Genomic DNA, 22,245 nt, shown 5'->3' with positions numbered 1-22,245 from the left:
GACAATGGAGAGCTTTGCGACAAACGCAGGGTCACAAGGGGCTGTAGTGGGAATTGAACCCAGTTCTCAGGCTACTGCACTAACCATTACCGACTCCTCCACATCCATCAGTCTATAGCATAATCCTCTCTCTGCCAGCCTGGGAAGGAGCATTAGGGAAGCAGACATTGGGTGGTTCATCTTGTGGTCTGTGGGTATGTAAGTGTGGCAATTTTAATTAGGAGTAAGTGCAAGGAACGCGACATGGGGTTTTGGTCTCTTGGCTTCCTAACAGCCGGCCTCAGATCTGTGATTTCTAGAGTGTCTTTCTATAAACTTTCTGCTGAGCTGCAATTACAAAAAATAGCTACCAACAAGTTTCTAGTACGCTTTCCTGAAAGAGAATCACAAAGGCTCATAAGAAAGAACAAGAGACTTCTACCAGGAACCAAATCGTGCACAGGCCCTTTGGGGAAGGCAAAAGAGAATAATTTGATTTTCTGAGTGCGCCGCCTGATATCACTGCCACCTCCTTCTGACCCCCCACCTCCCCAGCGTTGCAACCGCAGGATGCACTGGGCTCTGCCTTCAGCTAGCATTCACTTCTGAGCCCTAGAAAAATGGGCAAGTAGCATAGCAAAATATCGGATATCTTTATTTGACATACCACTAATCAAAAATATATCACAGTGGTTTACAATGAAGGCCATTTTCAATATGATGTCCAAATCCAAGCTTGGACGTTTAGTGGAAGACTCACAAAAATCCAGTGCCAGACATGCCCCGGACGTGTTCTTAAATGTTCGATTATGGCAGAAAAACGTCCAGGTCATAAGTCCACTCTAGTCCTGCCCACACCACGCCCCCTTGAGTTTAGACGAATTGCAGATGAACGGCATAGCGATCTGTCTAGAAGATAGGTGTTGAAAACAGCGAATTGGCGAGAAAAATGTTCATCTGCCCCTTTCTGCCACTTTTGGTACATTTTTCTTTTTGAAAAATGAGCTCCATAACATAACTCTAAAGAGAGGGGGAAAATGCCCAACAAACACAAAGCCAATGCACAAAGGTGGCCTGTTACAATATTATCACTAAAATGATATGAAACTAATAAGTTATTAGTGCAACCTACTTTTGTATGCAATTCTGGTCACTGCAGCTCAAAAAAAGAGCGGAATTAGAAAAGGTACAAAAAAAGCGACCAAAATGATTTAAGAGATAGAACATCTCTCATATGAGGAAAGGCTATAGAGGTTAGAGCAGTGGTTCCCAACCCTGTCCTGGAGGACCCCCAGGCCTGTCAGGTTTTCAGGACAGCCCTAATGAATATGCATGGAACAGATTTGCATGCCTGGCACCTCCATTATATGCAGATCTTTCTCATGCATATTCATTAGGGCTATCCTGAAAACCCGACTGGCCTGGGGGTCCTCCAGGACAGGGTTGGGAACCACTGGGTTAGAGCACTTTGTTTGAAGAAGAGATGATTGAGAGAGATATGATAGAAGTCTACAAAATTCTGGAGTAGAGTCAAACATCAATTGATTGATCGCTATCAAAAGATAGAAAGATGAGGGAATATGCCATGAAGTTGCATGGTAATACCTAGGGTTACCATATATTCTTCTGCAAAACAACCAGACACATGACTCCACCCCATTCCACCTCAGACCCCACCCCATTCCACTCTAACGCCATCCTGTTCTGCCTCCATCCCTGCCCCATTCAGCCTCCAGCCCCCCCTCCAGCCTCCTCTCTTCCCCGACGAGCTCCAATCGCGTCTGGAGGGCCTGGAGCATGCGTGGATGTGTGTGACGTCATCCATACATGCTCCAGATGCAGCCAGAACTCGTCAGAACTTTCCAAAACCCAGACAAACTGCCGGGTTTTGGAAAGTCCATCCAGGAGCTGGGACAGTTAGTTAAGCTCTGGAACTCATTGCCAGAGAATATGGTAAAAGCATTTTGCATAGCTGGGTTTAAATAAAGATATGAACGAGTTTCTGGAGGAAAAATCCATAATCTGTTGTTAAGAAATATATAATCTGCTGTTAAGAAAGCCATGGGGAAAGCCACTACTTGTCCTTGGGGGTCAGTCGTATGGAATCTTGCTATTATGGGGGGATTCTGCCAGCTACAGGATTCCCGCAGAGGGAAAGCTCAAGAACAGGCCTGAATCAGTGAGTCCATTTTTTTTTAATCGATTTGAATCAATTCAGCCAAACAATTGACTTGCCACATGAAATGACATATTAATTAATTCAAGTGTTCAGCATTCCCTGCGTCAGCTCTCCACATCCTCAAGGTGGCTGCATGCTTATTTTTGGAAAATCTTAACGGAAGTTGTTGCTTACCTGTAATACATAATCCAAAGCCAAGTGCCGGAAATATTTTCTGGTGATGGTGAGGGCTCCCGATGCTTCCTCTACTTCATGGGGTTTGTGTCGTGGGGCCTGTGCATTCTTCACCAGGGAGATCTCCATGTCTTCTCGCACCTTATCAAACTGTTTCTTGGTCTCCTTAAACTTCCGCACATCCCTGCATCCCCCCATGAGAAGAGAGATGGTTATGGTAAGGATTTTTTGGCAATGCTCAGCATCCTTTGCAGCAACCACAGCTGCTTCCCACACCCGTTCTGCTCTGCCCTTTACACTCCCGCTGCCAAATCTAAGCCAGTAATACTCACTCTTTAACAAAAATATGCAGCTGCTGACGGACGGACCTCTGAGCCTGGTCAAAGAGGATCTGAAAAGCAATGAGACAAAGCACTGCTTAACCTATTGCAGGGAATAAAGCTTAGCTCTCCCAACCTCCCCTCCCCCAAACCCCATTTCTCCGATTTCAGCCAGATTTGAAGTACACAACAAATGAGACTCTTGCAACCTCCTCTTCCCCAAAACCCATGTCACCCTACATTTCAGCCAGAAAACCAGCTCCCTTGATATCCTTTCTCTTCCTATTCTCCATTTCTCCAAATTCTCTCCCCCCCCCCCATCCCAATCTTAATATTCCAAAAAAAGCAGAGCTGGTCAATCTCCATCCATTCTATTCCGATTCAGACCAGGATGATGGATCCATCAGCTCTACAGGTGATCCCTTGGGAAGCCAGACACACTACTTAGTTAGAATAGCGGTTCCCAAACTGAGTGCGACATCGCCACATCGACATCTGCACATGCTCGAAAGCCCGCATGGGGGGTGGCCCTGAGCTCTCGTGCTGGCAGAACATTTACGGAGGTACACCAGGGGGCGGAAAGGAGGAGAAGCATCTGCCGCGATAGACTCGCTACACGTCATTCTCCGGCAGCACACCTGGAATCTCGCCGCGGCACAGAGTTTGTGATCTACTGGTTTAGAAGAAGGGCTTTGGGAAATCAATCGTTTCTCCCATTTAATTCTACAGAGATTCTTTCCTTGTGAGTCTAAAAGTCCACGGAGCTGCACTGAATTCAGAATTAGAAAATAAAAGCTTTTTTGTTTCTTTTTATCTCAGCTTCATCCTGGCATCTCCACCCCATGCAGCCTTCGCATTGATCTCCCTGAATGTACCTTCAGTCCAAACCCCAAAAGTCTTGCTTTGCGACTGCAAACCCAGTTCTCCGAGGCCCATTTTATGTTGCACAGCGATGTAGCCTGTTTCTCCCAGGGTCTGTCACCTCCGGAAGACTTCCCTAGGAGAGCCAGATCTAAGATAACTCATGAACCTGGATTTCCTACTTTGAACAGACAGCCTTATCTCTGTATTATAGCTCCAAGTCATTGGAGACTAGGTCAGCATCCATGCAATATGAATAAAACCAAAACTAGCACAGCCTGTCCCCAGTGGCTCCTTTTGTATTAAGGTTGACCTGGGTAATGAATTCTTCGCTCTAGGTAATGAGATATTAATGAATGGCCAACACATAGCATCCATCTTTCCCTTCCCAAAGAATAGGTTAAAGCTTCTACAGCTGCTTTTTAACAAGCAAAAGCAGTGCATTATGGGAACCACCATTCCAAATTATCAGGAAGAGCTGCCCCTCAGCTAATGACCTCACTATTGGGTTTTCTTCATTAGCTTTTATTTGTCTACCACTGATGTCATCAACATGCAACGGCTTGTATTGTGCCTTACCATGTGGTAGTTGATCATTTCTTGGAGACTGTCCCCAAACTTGTCCAGGCATTCCTGCAAACGAGAGGAGGGAAACTGAAGGTTCCTGGACACCAACTAGACTTTAATGGAGCAGGAAGGTGACATACTATCGCTACTAATTATCATTCTTACAGCACCGTTTGCAAATTATACAGTATTAACATATTAATGGACATTAATAAAGCTATGTCAGTGCAATTTTACAAAAGCCCCATAAGGTTACCATATGGCTCCAGAAAAAGTGTAGGGTCATGAAATAGTTAACTGTTGTTTAAAATATTGCTCTGGCCTACATAGCTGAAAACAGTGTATAATCTATTGACTTCATCTGCCTAAAATGTATGTCCCTGCCTTACCACATTGTAAGCTGAATAGATAAGAGTTTGAGCCATGATGTACCCTGCCCTTCTGTACATTTAACTGTAAGAGTTAGATAAGTGTCCTGCTAGTGACCTGCTAGTGTGAGCTTAGAACCAATGAGTGTTAAGAAAAGTAACACGTGAAAAGCTTTTTCTAGAATTCAGTTGTATAGCCAGAAAAATGAATAAATATCTCTGTAACTTCCTGGTTTCGGCACTTCTGAGCCAGCTTGGAGCTCAGGGGTCCAGCATGCATGCTGTGAATAAAACTCTTGTACTTTCTTCACGCCTCTGACTTTGTGTGTCCAAGTGACCTTTCAAAAGGAGGATCCATTGAGAAATCCAGGTTTTACTTCCATTGAAAGAAATGGAAGTAAAACCCAGATGTCTCAATCCATCCTCCTTTTTCTGGAGCCATAGGGTAACCCTATCCATTCTTGTCAGTGGGGCCTATTTACTGATAACTCCTGTTAATCTCATTAATGTATGTTAATGCAAATATGTGGGTTGGTAAATCTAGCTCTTAGCTGGATAAAGATTTGTTGTGACTCCTGAAATAAGGGATGCCAGAGACCAGTTTCCTTTTGGACAGTCCTATCGGCTCCTGTCACACTAGATCACTTCATCCTAAGACACCTCACTTCCTCCAAAAGTGAGGGGCTGTGGATGGAGCACATGAGTGGGTATCAAATTTCTCAACTAGCACTCTCTATACAGCCCCAGCGTTGCCTCTGCCAAGGATCGCCAACAAACCACAGTACGTCTGTGCTAATGCTACAGACTGAGCTGGAGAGGACAGAGTCAGGAGAGAGTGTCATTACCAAGGGAAGAGGAATGTGTAAAAGACAGATAGGCAGCAAAAAGGGCGACCTGCAATCAGATGGCTGAACACATTGAAAAGAACCATAGGGATGACATTGGAGGGCCTTTCCGGACTAGCACAAAACCGATTTCTTCTTAGACCGCAATTCGCCAAGTCGTTAGGACTCGAATGCGGGTCGATGGCACCTAAGAACAGCATGACCGACTACTGGCAAGGAAAGCTGGCAAGGAAAGCTTTTGAGAAAGTGGTTCTGAGATAGCACTGCATTAGTTCTTTACAAAGGGGCTGAAGGAACCTCTTTTAGAATGTGAAAAGAACTGGTCTGTCTCCATCATGCAAATTAGGTCAAAAACTGTCTTTAGGTCCTAGGAAGGGCTCTACATTTGGGAGAGTTTCTGGATGATCAGGACTGATGGAGAGAGAGAGATTATAGCAGTATGTGCCTCAGAGTAACAGGACAGGAAGCTTCTCCATCCAATATCCACTGGTACATTCTTAGTTCTTAAAATTGCAATCCAAAAGTAGAGACTCTCATATACATGGGGTACGGACCTTCATTCACTTTCGGTACTCACTCTGTGTGTTTGCCCAGAAGAAGTTTTGCCTTCGATTCACACATTTTTAGTTATTTTAAACAAATATGTTGTCCACCATATGACTCTCTACTTGTGATACATTGGACATTTCGGACCTCTGAGGAAGGAGTGTTTCTCCGAAACACGGACCATGTTGGATCCATACCCCATGTATATGAGAGTCTCCACTTTTAGATTGCAATTTTATATATATTTTTAATAAACATTCCTGAACCTGCAGTCTTTTTTTTGTTTATTGTGTTCGCCTTCACTGCAGACCTGTTGGATTTCTTTTTGTTTTTACTTTCTTATTTCTTTCCACGTTATATCTAGTCTGCGTCTCTTCTGGTCTGGACTTTGACAGAGCCCAACCTGGGGTGGGATGAGGGAGGCATTAACTTACCTGCAGACCACTCCCCCTGTCACACCGAGAAGACGTTTCCCTTTTTCAAGGATTTTAAACTAGAAAACCATGACATGGCTTCCAGCTACTTTTAGTGAGATCTGTCTCACCCAACAATAGAATCCTGAATCTCTCAACCCCTGGAGAGGTCACTTACCGAAATCATTTCATCTTTCTTACACTGCTGGGAGAGGTCTCGGACGCCGCTGACAAAGTGCTTGTTGGTTGTGAGGTACGCCTTCCCAGCTTCCAGCATCCCACTGCACAGCTTTACAAGCTGCAAGGGTTGGGGGAGGGAGAGACCGAAATAGAGAGAGAGAAGAAAAAAAATGTTACGCAATTTATGAATGTACACAAAATCAGGGGAAAAAGTCAACCCATACTGTCTAGGTGAGACTATTTATATATTTAATAAGGTTATAGCCCGCTTAATCTTAAGCGGGTTACAAAAACCATACAAAATCTTAACATCACAAGATAAAATCAAGACATAATACATATTATAATTTTCTTCTCAAAGTACATTCAACATTCCTCCTATTTCCTAACCATCCTAAAAAAAAAACCAAAAGGACGTCAAACAAAAAGGGTTCCTTAAATTGCTGTGCATCATTAATCCATTTCAATTCCCCAGCTACATTATTCCATAATTGCAATCCAGCAACAGAAAAAGCAGCAGCCCTAGTGCTTCCATATTTCACTTGCTGTAATCCATCAACCCATTGGAAATGGTATTGCACCTTTCTCAGTGAATGATCAGCAAGGTCAATATATAGCCAGAAGTTGTGCCAAATAGCATGGAGTCTTTTGATGAATGGCCTGAAAAATCAATACCAGCACCTTAAATGCTATACGTGCTTTAACAGGCAACCAGGGCACTTTCCACAACAAAACTACTGCTCCACACAGATTAAACTTGCAAGCAGCAGTTTCTAAATACAGTCAATTAGAAAGAACCCCAGAACATAGGACAGCTGAATAACCGATAGATAACAAGTTCTAGAGTGTGACCATTAAATAAGCTGTGAAGTGCATACACTGACAAATTATATTAATAAATTTACCCCCTGTTTCACTAAGGTGTGCTAAGAGTTTTAGCGCGCTATTAGCTAACACGTCCATAGACTTACATGCAATCGTTAGCGTATAGCGCGTGGTTAGCGTTTGCTAAAAAGCATAGCGCACCTTAGTAAAAGGAGCCCTGAGTGAGAAGACCTCAGTGCAGATTGAATAGTCAGACAAACGTAGGAACGTTTAATACTTCAACCCATGTACAAGACTCAGCTCAGTATACCACACCATCATAGAGCCTTCTGATGTGCAATTAAAGTGAACAGTGCAAACACACTTAATAATTATTAGAAAATATATACAGTATATATATATATATATATATATATAAAACAGTGATGCGCAAACACAGTTTGAAAAACACCAGACTGCACAGCCCTAACTCAAAAACCCAATAATAATAAAATCCTTACTGCACATGAGCAGTTGACACGCCGTGATCCCTGCCTCCGTGATCCTTAGCTTCGTGGCAGAGACATGGTACTACAGCGTGCAGCGTGTGCACTGCGTGCATGCGTGCGGCCTGCAGCGGTTTGCAGCACATGCAGTGCTTTCCTCAACTTCCTCCAGGCTGCCATCTCCGACGCCGGCTGACTCCCTGCTGCTGCCGGGACACCTCTTCTTCTCACTCCCGATGAAGTAGCGGCAGAAGCCATGGTCTCCTCAAGCAGCAGCCTAACATTTACTAGGCTGGCCTACTTCGATATTGTGAGTCAGGCCGGCCTAGCAAAAGGCCCGAGGCTGCACAGTCTAGCAGACGCTGGACAGGGGGAGCAGGTAAGGAAAAAAAATTTACTACAAGGCTACTGCTGCACAGGGAGAGCAGGAAGGTTGCTGCTGGACAGGGGGGAGGTAAAAGGAAGGAAGATAGGCTGCTGCTGGACAGGGGGAGCAGGAAAGGGGTGCTGCTGGACAGGGGGAAGGTAAAAGGAAGGGAGAGGGGCTGCTGCAGTACAGGGGGAGCAGGGGAGGGGTGCTGCTGGACATGGAGGAGGTAAAAGGAAGGGAGAAGGGCTACTGCTGGACAGGAGGAGCAGGCAAGGGGTGGTGGTGGATGGCTGAGGAGAGAGACAGACAGAAAAAAAGAAAGACAGACAGACAGCAGCCCAGGAGAGAGAGAGAGACAGAAAGAAAGACAGACAGACAGAAAGCGGCCAAAGAGAGAGAGAGAAAGAAAGAAAGACAGACAGACACATCTATTCTAGCACCCGTTAATGTAACGGGCTTAAAGACTAGTATAATAATAATTTGAAAAGGGACTTGGCTCAATATGGACACCCGAATACTGGACGAGGTACTCCCCAAACCATTTTCAAGCAGGTTAATTCGATTCAAATGACTGTTCATCTGCAAAACAATCCGAGTGGTTGTACTGAGCTTCAGTTTGGGAAACCAAATCCTTCTTCAGGAACCTCCTCTTGATAGAACAAAACTGCTAAAAGGCGCATGAAATGCCCAGCCCAGCGACGGCGTTTCATGCACCTTTCAGCAGTTTTGTTCTGGCTATCGAAATATGATGTTCTATCAAGAGATGGTTCCTGAAGAAGGATTTGGTTTCCGAAACTGAAGCTCAGTGGAACCACTCGGATTGTTTTGCCAATGAGCAGTCATTTGAATCGAATTAACCTGCTTGAAAATGGTTTGGGGAGTACCTCGTCCAGTATTCGGGTCTCCATATTAAGATAAGCCCCTTTTCAAATTATTATTATATTTTGGGGTTAGGGCTGTGTAGTCTGGTGTTTTTCAAACTGTGTTTGCGCATCACTGAGATATATATACTTTCTAATAATTATTAAGGGCTCCTTTTACTATGCTGCGATAGCGTTTTTAGCGCATGCTGCAGATTAGCGCGCGCTCACCCCCGTGCTACACGGAAAAACTAACGCCAGCTCAATGGAGGCGTTAGCGTCTAGCGCCTGCTAAAACCGCTACCGCAGCTTAGTAAAAGGAGCCCTAAGTGTGTTTGCACTGTTCACTTTAATTGCACATCAGAAGGCTCTATGATGGTGCGGTGTACTGAGCTGAGTCTAATTAACGGGTTGAAGCATTAAACGTTCCTACGTTGGTCTGACTAATCAATCCGCACCGAGGTCTTCTCACTAAATTTTTTTTTTTTAATTTATTTATTTATAATTTCAAATAACAAATCAAGATACACTTGTACAGAAAGTGATTACAGCAAAAGAAAAAATTAACACTTAATCCATTTTTGAAGAACAAAATATTACTTAACCACTCAAGTCCACAATAAGATCCATGATGTAACACAAACGGAATAACAAGAAACCTTCTTCTCACTAAATTTATTAGTATCATTTGTCAGTGTATGCGCATCACAGCTCGCTTAATGGATACACTCTAGAACTTATTATCTATCGGTTTCTAAATACAGGGCATGGCACTAGTCCAGTCTCTGCAAAGCTACACTTTGAACTGCAAACAAAAATCATGAGGGAATAACACTGATTTTAATCTGCTCGAAACAAGCCTGTCAAAAAAAAAAAAAAAAGCAGTCTTGATAAAAGGATTGAAAACTACTTTCTTTTTAAAAAAAAAACTTTTATGTATTAGCTCAGCAGAGGTACAAAACTATCTGCTTGAATCAAACAGTTAAGCTCTGGAACTCTTTGCCAGAGGATGTGGTAAGAGCGGTTAATGTAGCTGGTTTTTAAAAAGGTTTGGACAAGTTCCTGGAGGAAAAGTCTATAGTCTGCTATTGAGACGGACATGGGGGAAGCCACTACTTGCCATGGATTGTAGCATGGAATGTTACTACTACCATGTTTCCCCAAAAATAAGACAGTGTCTTATATTCATTTGGGGCCCCAAAAAGGTCTTATTTTCAGGTAGGGCTTATTTTTTTCATGTACATGATCATCTCTCCTTTCCTCTCCTTCACCCCAATTCTTCCTCTTTGCTTTCCCACACATGTGCAACATCTTTCCTCCCCTCTCACCCATCCCCTTGTGCCTTCCCTCTGCAGCATCTTTCTATCCCTCCATCCCCCTGTGAAGCAGAATCTTTGCCCAACTTCCATCTTTCCCTCCCTTCCAATCCTCGTGCAGCAGAACCCTTGAGCACCCGCCACCGCACAGCCAAACCCCAAACCCCCGCTGACTCTCCATCCTTCCCTCCCAACCAATCACCAGAGGCCACGACCATAAATACCTTGCTGCAGAGGAGCGTCAGGCCAGTGATCTACAATCGGTTGGCCATGTTTTCTCCTTCCAAATCTGTCGACATAGTCAAGTGAGGACCATGATAGCACCCTCTGAGCCTTTTATTAATTCAGTTGGAAAACCATCGATACCAGGTAACTTGTTTTTTGATAAAGCTTTAATTGCTGCTATGACCTCTTCTTTTAAAATACGGATAGAAGACATAAAGAAGATTGACTCATTTGAGCTTTGGTGGTGAAGAAGGATTTTAGATTTGTTAGTTCTTCTGGAATGTCACAAGAACTAACAAATTGATTCCGGAAGAGATCAAACCGGCTATGTGACTCAAAGCCCAAATAATGAAGTTATGACTGTCTTATTTTGTCTCACCATCAGATGAGAGAGATCACTGGAGAAGGATATCATTTTTGGGAAGATAGAAGTATCTAAGCCAGCCAGCAGGGGCTGCTTCCCTCACCACCCCTGGTACAGGTGATTTCCCTAAAAACTGTGCCCTGACCCTCAGGAACACTTCACAGCAGCTGCACTTGTTTACCACAGAAGTCAGGTATGATAAGTTGTATATTTCCCTCCTTGATGTACATGCCTCAGGGGTATGGGCAGGTGTGAGGCCCAGGGCTGCACCAATGTCAGTTCCTACACTTTATACATATGTATTTATTTTTAGCAGCTCAGAACTCAGAGTAAGGCAGGCAGAGGGAAAACCAGACACAGACTAAGAGAAAGACAGGAGGGAAATAAAGCAAAGGAGAAAGGATGGAAGTAGGAAAGAAGGAAAAAAAAGACAGGAGGGAAACAAAACAAAGGAGAAAGGATGGAAGTAGGAAAGAAGGAAGAGAAAGTCAGGAGGAAAACAAAGCAAGGAAAGAAGGAAGAGAAAGACAGGAGGAAAACAAAGCAAAGGAGAAAGGATGGAAGTAGGAAAGAAGGAAGAGAAAGACAGGAGGGAAACAAAGCAAAGGAGAAACGATGGAAGTAGGAAAGAAGGAAGAGAAAGTCAGGAGGGAAACAAAGCAAAGGAGAAAGGATGGAAGTAGGAAAGAAGGAAGGGAAAGACAGGAGGAAAACAAAGCAAAAGAGAAAGGATGGAAGTAGGAAAGAAGGAAGAGAAAGACAGGAGGGAAACAAAGCAAGGAAAGAAGGAAGAGAAAGACAGAAATAAAGCAAAGGAAGAAAGGATGGAAGTAGGAAAGAAGGAAGAGAAAGTCAGGAGGAAAACAAAGCAAAGGAGAAAGGATGGAAGTAGGAAAGAAGGAAGCGAGCTCATAAGAGAGAAAAAGTGGCCAATATCCAGAATAAGACAGCTAAACACATGTTTCTATTCTTTGCATTTTATTTATTTAGATTTACATTACACCTTTTTCAGTAGTTTCCCCATCCCCCAAGATTTGTTATACTGCTTTCAATTAAAGATATCAAAGCAATTTACCATATAACAATGAACAGGGTACAAAACGCAAAAATGTAGAGCAAGAATTACATATATGGCAGGAAAGGTGAACAGCACATCAATTTTAAACCAATGAACAATGCCAATATATATATATATATATATATATATATATATATATATATATATATATATATATATATATATATACATATACATATATATATATATATATATATATATATATATATATGTATATATATATATATATAGGGACATAAGTCATTCCTGGGAGTTCCTATTTATAAAAAAAGGCATAAAGTTTGTTTCAATGATTTGTGTTGTTTGTTTTAACTGTATGTACTGGAAGCCCAGTTAACCAGTACTCAGCCAACCAGGAACAAAAAAAATCATCCTCCCTCCAGCCCCCGAAGCAGCAGCGGCAGTCGGTCCTGACCAAACACCCCCTTCCTCCCGCATCCAAAGCAGCAGCGGCAGCCAGACAGCAGAGGCATTGCTGTAAACAGGCTGCTTGCAGCCAGCCCCGACAGGGCCTTTCCTCTGCCGTTTCACTGCTGACTTTGCTGACCAGCTGTCACTGCTGCTTCGAGAGAACTGCAGGTAAGAAATACTGGCTCTACAGAGTGAGAGGGGTCCGTTGGAGGTCAGATCGGGGGGGGGGGACCAAAAGTGTGTGTTGAGGGGGAATAAGGAATATGGATGCTAGACCTGCAGGGTGAAGGAATTGGCAGTGGAGGAAAAGGGTACAGATAACAGCAACTTAGCTGAGGAACGGCGTTCTTGGGGAAGCGTATAAGGGTGGCTTTGTTTTATGCACTGTTCTCTGAGCATTGGGAAGGGAATAGGAACTCACCTAATTAACATCTGTGACTACATTTAAATACTATTCGCGCTACTTTTGGGCACACATTGTTTCCTGTGCTGGAGCCCTCCGAACCTTCTGTGCAGTTAATGCTGACACTAGTCTGCTCTATAACTGGCATTGAACTCACAGTTTAAAGCAGGGGTGTCCAACCTGCGGCCCAGTGAAGTATTTTGTGCAGCCCCGGTCAAGGGCAATACAGTGTATTCCTCTGCTGCCCCCGGGTGTTTACCGTCTTGCCGGCTCCCTCCTCTGTCTTGCTGCAGCGTTTGCACGTTTGTGCAGCCCCAGAAACATTTTTTTCGACCAATGCGGCCCAGGGAAGCCAAAAGGTTGGACACCCCTAGTCTAGAGGGCCAATGCTCAGAACCTACCAGGCCCAGAAAAATATCTACTGCACCTGAATTCACACCACTTCAATAGCATTCTAGCTTGCAAGTGGTATATAAAATATTAAAATTAAATGTTTTTTAAAACGTGCACAGGCTTTGCACGGCTTCAGCACACAATCTTTGGGAGCAAAACGCAGGAAAGGGTTTTGCGCAGAAGCTGCCGCTACGCATAGCTATACATTAGACTCTGCTGAATATCCCTGCTTGGCCATAGATTAATTTCAGGCGAAACGTGGCCAAATCTGAATTTTGGGGCAGTTTTGGTGCCGAAACTGAAATTCACTTGGCCTCTACTTCCCTCTGCCAAATTCACCTTGGTCACTTTTGGAGATTATACCTCGTCTCCTTTTGTTAATGAAACTTAAATATAACTTCTTAATAATGCACAATAAACCAGTCTACAATGTCTCCGGAGGTCGTTTCAGAAGCCTGCCACAGCATATCCACACACAGATAGCTGTGGTACTATGTAGATTGCACACAGGTGTAAATGGAGATTTCAGAATGCTGCTATTTACTCAGGGAGACCCCTCAGGTGAGTTATGCCATTTGGTGCCCGGGTGTGCCATGGTGTATGTAGGAAAATCTGTACGTCTGCTTAAATTGAGAATGATAGAACATTGTAGCCATATACAACCACACGATAGGAATGCCCCTTTGGTAGTGCATTGCCTTGATTTTGGACATTCATTTAATGATTTACGATTTGCAGTGGTAGAAAAGATCACACTATAATAATAATAATAACAGTTTATATACCGCAATACCGTGAAGTTCTATGCAGTTTACAAAAGATTAAGAGAAGGTACAAAATGATTGAACATGGGAGAGGTGAGCGAGAGAGGGTAAAAGGTCTAGAAAATCCATATTGAGGAGAGGGAGAAGTACGGGTCAGTTGTCTAGATACAGCAGGAACAGGTATGTCTTTAGGCGCTTCCTGAATTCCATGTAAGTAGTGGGGGAGGTGACATTGAGAAAGTGTTAATAAATCAAGAAAGATGTTTTGCGGTAATTATGATTTTGTGTTTTATTGAATAATCATTGGGTGGCTGGGGGGAAATGATTGATTAAGAACATGTATAAGTTGAATGTGCTTTTATTGTATTATTATTTGTTGTATTGCACTATTGAAGTTTTGAAAATCAATAAAGATTAAAAAAAAAAAAAAAAAAGATGATGGATTTTTTGGTTGCGCATTATTTCACCCTATGGGCTGAATCATGAAGGAGATGGCTAAGGACCTAGAGGACAGTAATGTTTAGTCAGTGGTAGTGGCTGTTGGGGTAATGGGGGTGTCTGAGTGGGTTATGACCGGGAGGGGGAGTTCTGTGGTGAGAGGCTTGAGGAAATGGAGCTTCGTCTGGGAGTCAATCAGTTGTTGAAGAGAAACCGTTTGTCAATGTAGCTCCATCAGTAGTAAAGGAGTTGCAATGTTTGTTATCATGCTGGGGCAAGGGAAGGAGTGATTGTGGGTTTGTGTGGGTGGTGGTGGTGATGTGGTGAGAGTGAGTGGAAAACGTGATGTGTTATGCAGTTGTGGAGTGGGTGGGTTTTACTTGTGGGTTTTTTGGTGCTGGGGGGGGAGTAACGTGCGTTTTGCAGGGAGTTAATTTTAGTAATCTCTTTGGATTTTGCGGGGTTATCGTGGAACCAACAGGAGAACAGAAGGGTGGTGCCTGGCGGACAGTATGGGGCAGGGTAAGGGATGCCTTTGGAAGTGTTTGTTAGGGAAAGTGGGTTTCTAACAATGGGAAATGACGTAGTTCGTGGAATTGTTATTCAGAGGCATAAGCGTGGGGTGGTTGTAACAACAGGCCTTAGTGGCAGTTAATTTTGGAAGCTGAAGAATTTGTGATAGGTAAGTGAGCCTGGGGGTTTTTATGTTTGGATATATTTGTTTTAGCATATTGGATATTTAAAAGATTTTTTTGAGGTACTGTATTTGGTTTGTGTATTTTAGACGTGTCTGGTGGTGAATCCCCCTGAGGCAGGTCCGTTGACCGAAACGCTAAGAGGGTCAGTGTGAAAGCTGTACCCTAAGCATCGGGAGTGAAAACTAAATGGTACTGGAGTTCTAATGGGCAGATAAGTGGTGCCTCATACGTTGTGAACGGTTCATAGACAAAACCGCCGAAGCAAAGGCGCGCGCCGACAACTGAGCGCAAGACGGAAGCGCGCGCCAAAGAAAAAGAGTGTTTTTAGGGGCTCCGACAGGGGGTTTTGTTGGGGAACCCCCCCCCCCCACACTTTACTTAATACAGATCGCGGCGGCGTTGTGGGAGGGGGCGTTGGGGGGTTGTAACCGCCCTCATTATACTGCAAACTTAACTGTTTCCCTGTTTTTTAGGGAAAAAGTGAAGTTTTCAGTAAAATGTGGGGGATTACAACCCCCCAAATCCCCCACAACGCGGCGTGATCTGTATAAAGTAAAGTGGGGGGTTCCCCCCCCACACCCCGTCGGAGCCCTTTAAAACAGTCATTTTCTTCGGCGCGCGCCTCCACATTGCGCTCAGTTGTCTGCACGCGCCTTTGTCCCGGCGCGCTTTTGACCTGACACCGTTGTGAACGTTTATTAAGTGGTTCTACGGTTATTGATAATTCGCCGATATGACATTTTAGAAAAAAAAATTTGTCCAAAAAATCTTTTCAGAAGAAGATAATAGAAAAAGATGTATTAAAGACTAGGGAGGGAGGGGAGAGAAACAAATGATTAAAGAAGATCAAGATTGGTGAAGTGGGTATGCCACAAGAGGCTCCATGATTAGGGTTACCAGACATCCGGATTTCCTCGGACATGCACTTTGTCCGGGTTTTGGAAAGCCTCCTCAAATCAAGTCGGGAAGGGAGGAATTCCGCACAGGCGCAGATGCCGCACGTGAAGTCATCGCAAAGCATCCGCGCATGCGCGGACTTCCTCCCTGCCTGAGCAGGTAGTAGGGGTTGGGGCTAGGGCGGGACTGGGGGCAGTATTAGGGCATTACAGGGCGGGGATGGGTGGAACTGGGCGGGCCCGGGGGGGGCGGGTCTAGGGGGCAGCCCTACCCATGATCCCTTTCCAGTCATGATTGATGTTTCTCTCCCTTGTTTAAAATGTGCAGGATGGGAATTTTTGATATAATTATGGGATTAAAGAAAAAGTATTAAAAATGTTTTTCCAAAAAAATGGAATAAAAAAAGAGTACACTTCTCCCTCCGTATTCGCGGTTTCAGCACTCACGGTTTAGTTTATTTGCGATTTTTCGCATACTGACTCCTCCCCCCAAAAAAATTACATCATGAGTAAAGTACCTGTACCGATAAAAAAAAGTTTGGCGCTTAATAGCTTTGACCCACAAAATCGCTACTTCCCATCTTCCCAGCGTGCACAGAGAAAAACGTTGCTTCCCAGCATGCACAGGAAAATCGCTGCTTTCTTCACCGATATTACCTCTCCTTCAGGAACAGGTCAGGTCTCCCACTATTGTTTGTTATTCGCGATTTCAATAGTAATAACGGTGGCTGTTACAAAAAACCGCAAATAACATATAAAAAGTTATTCGCGGTTTTTCCGTATTCGCATTTAGGTCCCACACCCTAACCACCGCAAATATGTTGGGAGGAGTTTATTGCAAAGTATATTCATATATTACTGAACGGGCATTGGAGTGGCCTTGGGCAGTGGTTTCCAACCCTGTCCTGGAAGACCACCAGGCCAGTCGGGTTTTCAGGTTAGCCCTAATGAATATGCATGGAGCAGATCTGCATGCCTGGCACCTCTAATATATGCATATCTCTCTCATGAATATTCATTAAGGCTATCCTGAAAATCTGACTGGCCTGCTGGTCCTCCAGGATATGGTTGGGAACCACTGGCCTAGGGCCTTAGTTGAAGGCTTAAAGTTTGATACTACCTTGTTTCTCATGACATTTACTCAGGGAGACGGCACAGAATGTAGATTAGAGAAGGTGTGTTTCGGGTATGGTGTGGGCGGGTAAAAAATTATGTGTGCGCCTCACTTTTACAATGGGAACGAACCATCAGTTCCGTGAATTTCTCCATTGGAATTTGAATCTCCTGTGAGGCTCACATACAACTCTGCAAAGCATTTGCATCAGCTAGGGCAAGGGTAGGCAATTCCAGTCCTCGAGAGCCAGAGCCGGGTCAGGTTTTCAGGATATCCACAATAAATATGCATGAGATAGATTTGTATCTCAAGGAGGCAGTGCATGCAAATCCATCTCAAACATATTCATTGTGGATATCCTGAAAACCTGACCTGGCTCCGGCTCTCGAGGACCGGAATTGCCTACCCCTGAGCTAGGGCATGACACAAGTGACAGAGAGGATAATTGTATTTGCTCTCCAGTTTTATTTTACCCTTTAAATTGTAATGATTTATGTTACGGAGCTTTGCTGCTTAATTGGAAAATGGCTCATATACAATGTGTGAAATTGACATGTCTTATACATAGAAATTGGTACTTCTACATATAATTTCTAGCAATTATACATGAAAACTGCTAAAGGACACTGATGCTTATCTTAATATGTGGATTCTTGAAATTGAGCTCCCACTGTATATACATGCCTGCAAATACTATACACATTTTTGCAATGTCTTCATACGTATTTTATAGAAAGCTCCATGTACAGCAGAGACGTGAGTAAAATCCTGGTGGAACCCTGAACACCCCAACGTGGATGTCCAAATTCCTAAGGCACAACGGAAGAGTTGTGACGATAAGATGTTAATAATTCATCCGCTGCGCTTAATGCACTATTCATGCGATAGAGAAATCGTCCTTCGAGACTCTTGACAAAGGTACTGATTCCGAAACACTGTCAGTGTCGAGTCTTTGAATCTTCGCAGTGCTACTACCAATAAAGCAGTGGTCTCAAACTTGCGGCCCGGGGGCCACATGCGGCCCGCTAGGTACTATATTGCGGCCCGTTGTCTGTACTAGTGCTGCCCACTCTTTGCAGCATCCTCCGGCTTCCCCCGGCCTCTCGCTCTTACCTTCAGATAATTACCACTGCTTGCAGAAAGGATTGCTGATGCTGTAGCGATTCATGCAGGCTGCCTTCGTCTCCAGCAGCATGTTCCATCTGCCGTGATCCTGCCTCTGATGTCAGAGGAGGGACGGGACCGCGGCAGCAGGAACGTGCTGAAGAGGCCGATGGCAGCCTGCAAAGAATGCTACAGCACTGGCAATCCTCTCTGCAGGCTGCGGTAATTAGCTGAAACTAAGATCGGGAGCCGGGGAGGGGGAAGCTGGAGGATGCTGCAAAGAAGGGGGGGAACATGCAGGCCTTCAGGGGAGGAAGATTTATAAACTATAAGAGTTTTACCTCATGGAAAATTGTCATTTCTTTAATAAGACATTAACTATTTTTTCTGCGGCCCTCCAAGTACCTACAAATCCAAAATGTGGCCCTGCAAAGGTTTTGAGTTTGAGACCACTGCAATAAAGTGTTCTTTGAACTGTACACCCCTGGCTGAATTATTGACATTTTATCCTCACGACTCCTCCATTGTGCCGTGCCCTGTTGTCATTGAGGCCTTTTGGGGCTTTCTCTTCAGTGTCTTCATGTCCCAATACCTACACCATGGTCTTATGCAAAATGGAGACTTCACATGTAAGAACTGATAGCTTAAAAGCCGTGGAAAAAAAAGCAGAGTACAGTATTTCCAAACCACAGCAGACTGAAGTGCAAGTTTACATTTTCAGAAGCAAATTCCATACACGAGGTGACATAGGTGAAAGGGCTATATATAAGTCAGCTTCATCCACCTTTCTGTGTGGCAGTGAACAATAGGGCTTTTGGAGTTGTGAGAGTATACAGGGTTTTTGGGGGGCTTTGGCCTCCTTTCTGCAGGGCCTTCTTCAGGTCCCTGTCCCTCTTTCTGTCTATCACATGTTGTTTGCTCACTTCCCTGCCTTTTCTGGGTTTTCTTCTGCTGAAAAATTATTTTTGAGCAAATGTTATATAGTGGGGAAAAAGTGTATCTTGAACCATTGGCTGGCCGATGTTCCTCCCTCCTTTTGGTATTGGAGAAATAAATTACATGAGTTGGTGTGTTGGGAGGCCCGGCTGGCTTGTTCCTCTTGTCGTAAGAGCAGTGATTTTATTCGCACTTGGTCTCCTTACTTGGACAGTCTGCCACCACACAGTCGTAGTCAAATTGTGAATAGATTGCAAATGTACTCTGCGCCACCTGTCTGACCTGGGACATTTTCTGTTGGGGAGGGGGGAGGAGGGAGTTGGGGGGGAATAGGGGGGTGTGGGCTGGTTGGGGGGTGTTTGGGCCTCTTTGCTCCCTGAGAGGACATCAGAGTCCAGTCCTCTTTGGGGGGGGGGGGTCCCTCTTCTGTTCGTTCTTGGACATGTTTATAATCCTTCTCTGTATTCTATGCTTGTGAGTTGTTATTCCATTTGCCAATAAAAAAAGTTTCATAATAATAGGGAAGCAGGAAGCTGCTGAACACAGCTTTCACCAGAGGGGACGAGGGTTCACTGCTTCAACTGGTTCACTCTCCACCCCACCAAAAAAATGCTCATCTCAGCCCCACAAGCCACGTTGCTCCTACCTTATCAAGCTTTGCTTCGATTTCCACCACATCCGTTTCCACCTCGTCGATGGCTGCCCTGTGAGAAGAAATAAGGATTAATGGATACTTTGCTAGAACTTCTCTGAGGGACACTGCCAAGGAAAAGTACACAAGAGAACATTCTCTCTGCATTCCCTGATTTTCAGTTTGAAATAGAGGGTGAACCAGGGTAGGAAGAGGACATTCTGAGACCGTGACAGGCTCTCTGTGTAGAGCAGGCTGCAGGACCTGGCGGGAACATGGCCTATTTCGCACTTAGGGGGGGTCTTTTACTAAGGCGCGCTAGCCGATTTAGCACGCACTAAGGGCTCCCTTTACTAAGGTACGCTAGCGTTTTTAGCGTACGCAGGAAATTACTGCGTGCTACACCGCGCGCTATGCTTCTAGAACTAACGCCAGCTCAATGCTGGCATTAAGGTCTAGTGCGCGCGGCAATGTAGCGTGCGCTATTCCGTGCGTTAAAGCCCTAACGCGACTTAGTAAAAGGAGCCCTAAATGCTAACACGTCCATAGAATATAATGGGCACGTTAGCATTTAGCGCACACTAAATCAGTTAGCGCACCTTAGTAAAAGACCCCCCTTAATCAGGTTAAGCGCCGACTCAGTCCCCAGATCACCTACAACAGGGGTAGGGAACTCCGGTCCTCGAGAGCCGTATTCCAGTCGGGTTTTCAGGATTTCCCCCAATGAATATGCATTGCAAGAAGTGCATGCAAATAGATCTCATGCATATTCATTGGGGAAATCCTGAAAACCCGACTGGAATACGGCTCTCGAGGACCGGAGTTCCCTACCCCTGACCTACAAGATATCTCGTTTTTCTTTGACTGGTTAGAGAGGATATACAGTGGCACTATTCCGCTAAATGCCCCTGAATATTCCCAGATACCCAGGTAAATGGGTTCACAGTCATTCACGCGCGGGACAAAGCCACGCCGACATTTGAGCCCAGACTATTGGGCGCAAGACTCCAGTGCGCCGCCAGAAAAGTTAATTTTAAAGAGCTCCGATGGGGGGTGTGAGGGGGGAACCCCCCAAGTTTACTTAATAGTGTTTATGCCACCATTAGGGGGGGTTTGGAACCCCCCATTATAGAGGAAACTTAACTTTTTCCTAATTTTTTAGGAAAAAGTTAAGTTTTCTGTATAATGGGGGGCTGCATCCCCCCACACCCCCCCAACAGCAGCCAACGGCAGCGCAAACAGTATTAAGTAAAGTGGGGGTGTTCCCACCCCCACACACCCCCATCCGAGCTCTTTAAAAGTAACGTTTACAGCGGCGTGCTGGAATCTTGCACACAATTGTCTGGGCTGAAATGTCGGCGCGGCTTTGTCCGGCACGCTTTTGTCCTGTCACCGTTAAATGGCTTAGCTGGCTCAGAGCCTCTCCTAAAATGGTTTTGAATATTGGGCCTGTTATGATGTGTTTTCAATCTATCGGTCTCATGCGGTGTTCTCTTGTTTTAATATAGTGGGCAAGGACAGAGAAAGGGGGAGAGCAGTGCCTATCTGTGCTCTTCTGAAAAGGCAGGCACAGTTCTTCCCTCTTTTCCCGGGGCTGTTCTGCACAAATAGCATGCATATAACTTGATTTCTATTGAACTGAGCATCACCCTGTAAATTAAAATCACTCCCAACACAGCATTTACTACCGTGTTGTTGGGCTATTGTGCATCCTTCTTTCAGTCAGTAGAGAGGAACACACCAATAATATTATTGTTCCAGATGCCAGAGGGTAGAGCAGGGGTGTCAAAGTCCCTCCTCGAGGGCTGCAATCCAGTCGGGTTTTCAGGATTTCCCTAATGAATATGCATGAGATCTATTTGCATGCACTGCTTTCATTGTATGCTAATAGATCTCATAAATATTCATTGGGGATATCCTGAAAACCCGACTGGATTGCAGCCCTCGAGGAGGGACTTTGACGCCCCTGGAGTAGAGTAAAAGACAGCATGTCCAGGGTGAGATCTACAGACCCTTTCCCTTAAACTGCTGCAGATTCTCACCTTCCTCTTAAAACGATACAGAAAACCCAGAATGCGACTGAAGAGTCCAAGTAAAGGTCTCCTATTCTATAGTGTAAACCAGGGGTCCCCAAAGTCCCTCCTTGAGGGCCGAATCCAGTCGGGTTTTCAGGATTTCCCCAATGAATATGCATTGAAAGCAGTGCATGCACATAGATCTCATGCATATTCATTGGGGAAATCCTGAAAACCCAACTGGATTCGGCCCTCAAGGAGGGACTTTGGGGACCCCTGGTGTAAACAAACAAACTATCGATTTCAGTTGTCCCATATAATTTCAGTGTCAAATTCAATATAAAACATACGACTAGAGCTTCAGATGACAAGGGACACCCTCCTGCTACTGACCTGCTTCTATTAGTTCTCAACATAAAGAAGTCTTGTGATAACGAGTTTGGAAATCTGTTACAGTCTATGACCCAGAAATATCAAAGAACATACA

The 22,245-nt window shown here is 44.5% G+C and overlaps 1 protein-coding gene across 4 annotated transcripts in view; it reads right to left on the bottom strand.

Moving 5' to 3' along the window:
* The window catches only part of ACAP3 (ArfGAP with coiled-coil, ankyrin repeat and PH domains 3), a 173,022-nt gene that overhangs the window by 77,317 nt on the left and 73,460 nt on the right, over positions 1-22,245 (bottom strand). For all 4 annotated transcript variants that reach the window (XM_033922305.1, XM_033922306.1, XM_033922307.1 and 1 more), the window contains exons 2-6: positions 19,759-19,816; positions 6,431-6,550; positions 4,093-4,146; positions 2,665-2,723; positions 2,333-2,516 (exon numbers count right to left, since the gene is read on the bottom strand). In XM_033922305.1, coding sequence (XP_033778196.1) covers positions 2,333-2,516; positions 2,665-2,723; positions 4,093-4,146; positions 6,431-6,550; positions 19,759-19,816 — 475 coding nt within the window. The remainder of the gene's footprint in view (positions 1-2,332; positions 2,517-2,664; positions 2,724-4,092; positions 4,147-6,430; positions 6,551-19,758; positions 19,817-22,245) is intronic.

The sequence above is a fragment of the Geotrypetes seraphini genome, chromosome 15, assembly GCF_902459505.1.
Source record: "Geotrypetes seraphini chromosome 15, aGeoSer1.1, whole genome shotgun sequence".
Taxonomy (NCBI): domain Eukaryota; kingdom Metazoa; phylum Chordata; class Amphibia; order Gymnophiona; family Dermophiidae; genus Geotrypetes; species Geotrypetes seraphini.
This window is presented reverse-complemented; position numbering and strand designations above follow the sequence as displayed.